The 9,990-nt window shown below is 40.6% G+C and overlaps 1 protein-coding gene across 1 annotated transcript; it reads right to left on the bottom strand.

Annotated features, from left to right (window-relative positions):
- Window positions 1–1,120: 1,120 nt before the first annotated feature.
- Window positions 1,121–9,211, bottom strand: LOC113069462 (free fatty acid receptor 2-like). The gene is made up of 2 exons (XM_026242554.1): window positions 9,125–9,211; window positions 1,121–2,056 (listed from the first exon to the last, which is right to left on the bottom strand). The coding sequence occupies exon 2, from the start codon at window positions 2,036–2,038 to the stop codon at window positions 1,121–1,123; it is 918 nt and encodes a 305-aa protein (XP_026098339.1). The 5' UTR covers window positions 2,039–2,056; window positions 9,125–9,211.
- Between the last annotated feature and the right edge of the window lie 779 nt (window positions 9,212–9,990).

The raw sequence follows: 9,990 nt of genomic DNA, 5'->3' as shown, positions 1-9,990 counted from the left end.
TAATTTTATTACTCTGGTTAAGAAAAGTAACAAGTTGGATAAGAGAATATTTACATTCACATTTAGCAAACAATTTTCTCCAAAATTACTTACAAATGAGGACAACAGAAGCAATCAAAACTAACAAAAGAGCAATAATATATTAGTCCAAATGACAAGTGTTGGTTAGCCTAGGGTTGACAATGTGCTTCCAAGAAGTTTCCTAGTGGTCCTGGGGATCAATAAACAACTATAAAATGGATTTTAAGAGCCTAGTTAATAGTGGATGAATGTGATTCAAAGGAGCTGTTGGTACAAAGGAGGAGTTGATACTCAGAGAATGCAAAGAATTCAATTTCAAATCATTAGAGATTAGGCTGGGGCTGCGACCTCCATTGCAGCCAAGTCTCCTGCTCCACCATGACCTCCCAAGTCTCTTGCTCCCTCATGGCCGCCTGAATCTCCTGCTCTCCCATGGTGCCCTGATTGGGTAAGGCCCACTGTCCTGTGTCTGTCCTAAAGGACCTCCAGAGTGCCCACTCCCTCTCTCCATTGGATGTTAAATGGTGTGGCGACTGACATAAACTAGTGAAACTAGTGAATTCCCTGATATATTAGGTTTTCCAACATGGTGGAATCTGAATCCAAAATATTTTGAATATTGAAAATATTTTCATGAAACTGTCAACATTTTCACTGTTAATTTAGAAATAAATTATGATAAAAAAGTTTAAGATTTATAATTTTTTTTTATACATTTTGGCTATTAATGTAACATTTCTATTACATTTTCAGGCTTGAAAATTACATTTTAAAATTCCCTGATATTTCTAGGTTTTCCATGATGTTCGAAACACAGTTAATAAAACCACCACAGGAAATGCTTAAATATTCTGAATATTTAAATTAAACTTTCTTGAACAGCAAATCTCTGAGATGATTTCTGAAGAATCATGAGCACAAGAGACACTTAAATTTTCTTAAATCTTAATTACCTCAAACTTTAGTACTACTTTGAAAATAACTATGCTAAATGTAACAATCCTTAAATAATGAATTTATATTTAAAGTTATTCAATTAATACATATTTGCATTTTACATGAAGCCATGACATAACTGATGTTCAAATGCACAAAAGGTTTATTTTGCCACAATCACAAGTTCAGTGTCACTCTTTTTAGTCTTCTTATGTGTAAAACACCACTTCTTGAGTAGAGAAACAGTTTTGCTTTCTCGGAAAGTCGAGGACGAGAAGTAAAACACGAATGGATCCAGACAGGTGTTGAGGGTGCTGGGCAGGAGCGTGTAGTACCTCCACCATGGGCTGTCGTTGCTACTAAAACCCACCAGATGAGACAAGTTGTAGGGTAAAAAACAGAGTAAAAAGATGGTCAGCGTGCACAATGCCATGCCAATGGCCCTTTGCTTTCTCTCTTTAGTTATACGTGGTCTGGTGTACAGGATGTAGATGCAGTTGATATAGCAGAAGATACAAACTAAGAGTGGCAGCAAGTATATAACCACAAAAAATTCAAATCGAACTGGTAACAAGATCTTCTTTTGCTGCTCTGTGAAATGTGTATAGCAGACGTTTTTGGGAAGGGTGGCATTAAGATCTGGCATGTGGACAGTGATGAATACGATGCTGCAATGGGCAGCGCTGACCAGCCAGATGATGACGCATCCTGCTGCGGCATAAAGTGGCTTACGCGTCAGTCTGTATTTGAGTGGAAACACCACCCCTAAGTAGCGGTCAATGGCTATAGGCATGTGCAACAGGGAGCTGGTGTAAATGGTGGTGAAAAAGAAATAAGTGACTATGGAGCACAGGGTCTGGGATAAGTGCCATTCCATGCCAGTGGCAGCTTCGTACATCTTGAAGGGCAGAAAGAGCAGGAAGACCAAGTCAGAAGCCGTCAGGTTGAAGAGCAGAATGTCATTCGGACTGGGTTTGTTACCCAGTTTCTTAAAGAAGGTGCAAATAGCTAGTAGATTGGCAGGAAAGCCGATCAGTAATGTCAGGATGTATACGGCTAAAATCACCCACTGGGTTTTCATTTTTCATGTGAATGGACTCTGAAAAACATCAAAATGAGACTGACATTTATCGAGCAACATATATGATAATTAAAATTACACATTTTATTCCATTATTTAATATTTATTATTTGCTTTTTTAATGTAGCATCCTGTGCTTGATAAGTACACATTGTATAGTATTTTTTGTTCTAAGTTTTAAAAGTATTTTATTTTTTAAGACCAATGTACAGTATTTTTGTTATTATTTGTAACGATACGACCTTTGTAATCACCGGGAAGAAGGAGGCGGGAACCGGCGCACAATCAAAACATTTTAATAATTGAAAAATAAACACAAAACAGCGCACCAGCCCCTCACGGATGACTGGTGCGCACAAAATAAAAAGCAAACATAAAATAATGTCCCAGGCCTGGTCCTCTCTCGTCCTTCGCGGTTGTCGCTCCAGTTTTATATCCTTCCATCTCCTACGTGGGACTCGATACTGGCGGTGGGGCGCAGGTGCAGCTCATCTTCAATCACTACACCTGGCCTCACTCCTCGTTCCCACGCCTCTCGGCCCCGCCCCACTCGCCACATTATTGTTACAACAATTAGTGACTTAAAGTAAATTACTTAAGTCACTAATATGAAAACAGCCTTACCACAAACGTACTCGGTTACTAACGTAACCTCTGTTCCCTGACATACGGGAACAATTACTGCATCTGCTAAGACGCTATGGGAAAAAGCCTTTTTTCTCACAAAAGTGAAACTGCATGGCCAATGGTTTGTGCAGTGTATTAAAAACAAACAAACTGCTTGGCTAATGGAGAGCGCCTGCAAGGCCATAGAGGCGTCTTGAAGACTGAGATCTAGCCTCTGAAATTGTGTTTAATAATTGCTTTGGGAGAATCAAAGGCTCCCATTTAGCGGTCAGAGGTGCAGGGCACATAGGTCAGGCCAAGGTTGCCTTATTGTCCTGTTCGCTTGAGAGGAGATCCTGAGGCTGCTACCAATAGCTGAGTTAACTCTGATAGCCACAGTTGGTCCATCATAAGGGGGGCCACCAGGAGAATCTTGTGTTTTTGTTCCTTTACTCGCCTGATTACCTGTGGGATTAGGACGATTGGGGGAAAAGCAATAAAGAAGGAGGTTGGGCCAATTGTGAGCCAATGTGTCCCTGATCTTTGAGAAATAAATTGGGCAGTGAGAATTGTCTGAGACAAAGAGGCAAAAATATCCTAGTCCTCACTGAAGATCTTCTAGGTCCTCTGACTGCAGTTGGAATGTCCACTCCCCTGAGCGGACCTTGCTCCTTGATAACATCTTTGCTCCAAGGTTCAATTTGCCTGGTATATGCGCTGCTCTCAGTGAGCGCAGGTTGAGTTGAGGCCATTCCAGAAGGCACTCTACTAAAGTGAAAAGACACTTCGAAGAGAAGCCTCCCTGGCGATTTACCACAGACATGTTGTCTGATCGGATTAACACATGGTGCCCCTTTAGGACTGGCAGGAGGAACTGACAGGCACGACATACTGCTAGCATTTCCAGGCAGTTGATGTGGAAGTCTTTTTCCGCCCTCGACTAGTGGCTGAAAATCGGTATGCCCTCGCACACTGCCCCCGAAAAAGGGAGTTGGAGGCATCTGTCATGATAATTGTAATTCTGCAAATCATCTCCATGGCCACGCCATGTTCCATCCAGTGGGAGTTCTTCCAGAGGGCCAGGGCTGTAATACAGGCCTGACTCACCCTTGGGCCTATGACACCACGCATGGGATGGAGGCCGTGGTTTCAACCAGTGCTGAAGGGGGCGCATATGAAACAGACCCAACTGTAGCCCTGGCGATCCCGCTACCATAAGCCCCAGCATCCTCTGAATTACCTTTTGAGGGTATCAATCTTGAAGGAGGTCGCCAGCCTCTGAATGGCCAGAGCACGTTCCGGCGTGACTACAGTCAAAAAAAAATTCCCAGGAATGATATTCCCTGGCTGGGGAACAACGTGCTCTAGGCAAAATCCAGATGGCTGAGGTAAAGGGTCCTGTGCGATATTGATTCTGAATCTGACTCGGCCAGAATGAGCCAGTCATCAAGGTTGTTGAGAATGCAGATTCCCATCCGTCTCGGAGGGGAGAGAACCATGTCCATGCACTTCATAAAAGTGTGGGGTGCCAGGGACAGCCTGAAGGAAAGGACTGTACATTGATAAACTCTCTCGAACACGAATCTAAAGAATAAAGGGAGGTATTCGGATCTGGAATGTGGACAGTGATGAATACGATGGGCAGCGCTGACATCAGGGGAGCTGGAGCACCTAGGCAAGGAATGTTGCATAGCTTTGGACAATTACTGTCCCTCCATGAACCGTCCAGCAAGAGCTAAAGTGGCCAATACAACTTGGGTGGGTAAGCTGCCTTTGCTTTCCAAACAATAGCCATGGGCAGGCAGTGGTGCATGGACACCGACTCATCCAGGGGAGCAGCTTTTCATACCCCTTCTCTTCAGCGCTGTTGATGGAAGTGAGGGTGGCTGAAGTAGAAGCAAGAAGGCAGGCGTAGTAGGGCATGTGCCACGATCTGGTGAGATTGTCATGGACTTCCTGGAAAAATGGAGAGGAATGCTGACAAGGGGCTTGGTGGTGCCCCAACAGGCAACAGAATCCAGATAGCTACAGGAGGTTTACTCTGGTGGAGACCACTCTAAGCCCAGCTCTTCGACCGCTGTCATCGAGAAGCTCTTCCTTGCTTCCCCCTGATTTAGATGAGGTTGCTCGCACCAGCAGACTGACGCTGATCAGCCCGGGAGAAAAGGACAGGAGAACACTCTCTCTAGGGCAAGAGCGAGGCATGCAGGATCTGGTTCAACCGTAAGCTCGCTTGAAGCTGGTCACACGAGTTCTCTGGAGGGCATGAGGAGCAGAACCACTCTCTGAAAAAAAGGGATTCATGAGCGGAGAGAGGGGAGACTGAAGGTCTCACAGTGAGAACAATAATTTCCTGTGAGCGCACATTCTGCATGGGATTTCCCCAAACAGGAAATTCTGTTTGGCCATCATTGGCATGCAGGGGAGACCCACAAACCGCAGTGATTGTGTGGAATTTGCAACAACGACAAGCTCATTTAGAAAGCTCCTTTAGTATTTCTGGATGATGTAAGGGGAAACTCCTGTGGGAATGCCCGCTTATATAGCCAGATGACCCTCCCATTATGGCAGGCTTTGGTGGACTTCATCATTATAGCCACATGGTTCATTTTTAATGCACTGCACTAACAAATGTCAGTGCAGTTTCACTGCGTGATTTAAAAAAGGCTTCAGTTTGTGAGAAAAAAGGCTTTTTCCCATTGCATCTTGGGAGATGCAGTACGACCGTAGTATCGAAAAGGGAAGGTTTGCGTGCTTCCTGGGGTCCTCTTATAGTCTGATTTGGCAGATTTTTCTGTTTTATTCCTGTAGACATTGCCTGAGAATAGCCATATCGAGCACAATTCATTGAACAGGATGTTTAAGAGATTCTTATGTAATACTGAAAGGATAACTGACTGGTGTAAAGTAGACACAGCTAAAGTTGAACTAAAGCTAAAGTTTGTGAATTCAGGTGATGCTGCCCTCTGGGCCGAAATCTATTTTCTTTTGTTGTGACTCTTAATTTTATAATGCCTATAGCTCCAAAGGTTTTACACGTAAAAGGAATGAAACTGGTATCATCTTCACCAGCTTGAGCTGTGAATTTTTCATAGCAAAGCTCTTGTCTGTAAACCCCTTGATAAGTCCGGTAAGTGAAAGATAGGCATTCTTCATTTTTTACGTCTATTTCCAATAAACAGGCAGACTGCTGGAAAACAAAATCATGTTTTAGGTTGAGTTCGATTTGTGAAAACTTTCACAATCGCATTTTATTGCATGGCAGTGTTTATCTTTGCTCTGCCACATTTCTGGTATAACATAGGTGGAGTTTCACTTTTATGCTTGGGGGTGGGCAGCCATTGGCAGACAAGCCACAATAACTTAATGTTTTACATTTCATATATTTATATAATGCATATTCGATATGAAAAATGCAGGTTGTACTAGTGGCCATGTTTGAAATTGTTTAATTTGTATGTTCGTTCTATTAATTCATTTGTGCTATTTACACAATTTTTTTCAGTTTGAAGGTTTCCAGGTACAGAAACCAAATAATAAAATGTAAAATAGCACTTCATACTTAGTGTCTAAATAATTTTTGGTCGCAAAATTTTCTGGTATCCTACAGTATGAAGAATTTGGGGGTATAATCGGTCACAGTTCAATTTATTTTACAATTCTCGCTTACATAAATGAGCTAGTCTATAGTGTCCTGCACCCACTAATAAAACAATATTAACAATTATTTCTGGTGTCTGAATTTTTGATTTGAATGCGGATTAATACTTGTTAAAACTACAAATAATTCAGTCAAGAGCAGTGAGTGATTTTCTTTCATTTTCTTGTATTAACATTAAAGACACCTACCGTGGTCACTTTAAAAGACAGTGCATCGATTATAATGATACACATCCGATTTCTCTCTAGCCTCCTTCATTTTTTTAAGTTTCTCTAGAGTAATTGGAGATTTTTTTTTTTTTGTTGTTGTACCTTTCTTTGAATAGGCTACTTGGCTTCAATATTCTGATTTGTGAATGTTGCAGAGTCGGCTATTGTTTTTGTCAGTTAACTACGGTGGCCGAGACCGCTCAACAAGCTGGAACTTAAGAAAACACATGCAAATTGAAAAAAACTTCAGCAAGTGAAGAAAACATCTTCATCAGTTTGACAACACAAGTGTTGCAAATCCTCACAACACATGCATAAACAAAACGCGCTGCAAATCATCACAACACATGCATATAGCGAAACACGCTGCAAATCATCACAACACATGCATATAGCAAAATGCGCTGCAAATCCTTCACAACACATGCATATAATGAAACGCACTGAAAAAACTTCACAACACATGTAAATTAAGAAACGCTGTAACTCCTCACAGCACATAAACATTAAGAAACAATAAATGAAGCATTACAAATTTATTTTCATTAACCTTGAAATTTTTTAGTTGAGAATATTAAAGTTAGCCATCTTAAGTAACGTTTTACATTTAATCATGTAATTATTCAGCTTATTTAGGCTAATAATATCCAAAAGATAAAGGAAACTCACCTTTCAGTTCACCAACAACTCCACTGACCAGTAGCCACTGCACGATAAACAAATCCAAGTCGGGTCCGACACTTTTTGAGGTCTCCTTGAAACATTTCCATTGTGGAATTGCAGCGCATTTCGTTTATGCATGTGTTGTGATGATTTGAAGCGCGTTTCGTTATATGCATGTGTTGTGAAGGATTTGCAGCGCGTTTCGTTTATGCAGGTGTTGTGATGATTTGCAGCTCGTTTCGTTACTGTATATTCAGGTGTTGTGATGATTTGAAGCGCGTTTCGTTATATGCATGTGTTGTGAAGGATTTGCAGCGCATTTCCTTATATGCATGTGTTGTGATGGATTTGCAGCGCGTTTCGTTACTGTATATTCAGGTTGTGTGATGATTTGCAGCTCGTTTCGTTTATGCATGTGTTTTTATGATTTGCACCTCGTTTCGTTTATGCATGTGTTGTGATGATTTGCAGCTCGTTTCGTTACTGTATATTCAGGTGTTGTGATGATTTGCAGCTCGTTTCGTTTATGCATGTGTTGTGATGATTTGCAGCACTTGTGTTGTCAAACTGATGAAGATGTTTTCTTCATTTGCTGATGTTTTTACAATTTACAGGTGTTTTTTAAGTTGCAGCGTGTTGAGCTGTCTCGGGCACCGTAATTAACCCTTTCCTCAGCCAATAACTATTCTGATTTGCGAAACATTTCTCAGTGCAGTGTTAGTCAGTTAACCTTTCCCCTCATTTACATCACTATTTTGATTTTGATTGGGTCAGCTGACCCTTCCCTGAGTCACGTAGCCTACATCACTATTCTTATCTGTGACTTTTACTGACTCAGGGTAGGGTCAACTGACCCTAAATGAACTGTAGTGAATAGTGATGAATAGTGACGTTACTGACCCAGGGAGCCGTACACTGAGCATAATTGCACTGTGAACATTTTAACAAATCAAAATAATGACGTAAATGAATCATGGAAAGGTTAACACTGCACTGTGAAAGTTTTCACAAAATGGGTGCATTTCCCAAAACTATAGTTGCTAACTAAGTTAGCAACTTTGTTGGTTGCAATACAATTTCCCATTGCCAACCAACTAAGTTGCTAACAGGTTAGCAACAATGGTTTTGCGAAACGCACCCTGGGGCTCAGGAAAGGGTTAACTGGCTATAAACTATTAAAAAAAAACTATAGCCTATAGCATAAAATAAACTATAACATTCGCAAATCGGAATATTGAAACCAAGTAATCATATAAGGGTTCAACAACCAAAACCTTATTGTGAAACAGAGTGTACAAGTGTATATAGCCTATAAGCTCATTTACCTAATGAATTGGAAACCGTTAGCAGCACCGTATAACAATATTAGCTTACAAGAAAAAGGGGACAAAGCAAAGAGAAACCCTGCCACGCGCTAAAATGCGATTGTTAAAGTTTTCACAAATCAAGCTTGGCCTAAAACAACGATTGCGTGTTTATTGGCAATAGACGTAAAGCATGAAGGACGCTTATCTTTCACTTTCCTTACTAGTGGACTTACCGAGGGGTTTACAGACACGAGCTTTGCTGTTGAAGAAATTCACAGATCAATCTGTTGAAGACGACACTGGATTCATTCCAGCTGCATTGTAAAATTAAGATTCGCTACGAAAGCATCAGCTGATTTCACAAATCATGGAGAATGACTTTCGGTATTTGCATGTATACTGACAACACTGCGTATTTATAGTCATAATGTGAATATCAAACCGCAAACTATTGCAAACTACTGCGGTCTCACACCGCGCTAGCTTTCGACAAACATATATGGATAAAAAAGGTTACAATATATGATATTTAGTTTTGTATTGGGAGTATTTTGACATTACATTAAACATTTATTTTAGCATGTAAAACTGAAAGTATAATATAATAATTAAATAAAAATAATATTGGTTTTGGTCTTACCCTTTCGAGAACAGAAATACAGTTCCCTTGAGAAATGTAACAGTATGAAGGATCATAGAAAAGGTGTCCAGTCCGAGTTTATGCTTCACACCACTCATCATTGACGTAGATAAGCCTACATGCGTTTATGAAATGAGCTAAAAAAAAAAAAAGGAGGATGATTTCATTCTGAACTTTTATCAGAAGGAAAGTTTTTTTTTTTCCATGGAACCTATTTTTGTTATTTTCCGCTAAATTATTTTTAGAGGAAAAAAAAAACCGCAATGTTCAGACTTTTTATAATAGGGTACTTCTACTTTTAAAAATGCATTGTATCTAACATTTGACATTAGTTTTAATCACATTACTATGTACGTTAATAATGCATGTAGGCCTAAAATAAGATCAGTAAAATGAGAGATAACGTTACGATATATACTATGTATATATATATATATAGCTTGTAATTAAAATAATGTGAATTGGTTGTAACCATAACTCCAGATCAGTGGTTCACGAGTTCACACTTACATACAATTGGGAGGGTAAGATTTAATGCGTATTTGGCGTGCTGTCCGGAGGGAGGGCTCCGAGCTCGGAGTTCGGCCCGAACCCAGAGTACTCCCCCCTACCCTATGTAAGTGGTTTAGGATTAGAAGTGTGGAGAAGGGGTGGTGGGGGGATGCTGCGAGACTGTCAAATGAATTGAGGTGAGACTGCTGTATATATACACCTCTTACCATTGATTGCTGAGTGCTCTCCACCTGTGTTAATTATCTGCTCGTGCTTCTCCCGAACTTTGTTAATAAAACATCATTTCACGAGTTCACACTTACATACAATTGGGAGGGTAAGATTTAATGCGTATTTGGCGTGCTGTCCGGAGG

Source organism: Carassius auratus, unplaced genomic scaffold (assembly GCF_003368295.1).
Source record: "Carassius auratus strain Wakin unplaced genomic scaffold, ASM336829v1 scaf_tig00001604, whole genome shotgun sequence".
NCBI lineage: Eukaryota > Metazoa > Chordata > Actinopteri > Cypriniformes > Cyprinidae > Carassius > Carassius auratus.
This window is presented reverse-complemented; position numbering and strand designations above follow the sequence as displayed.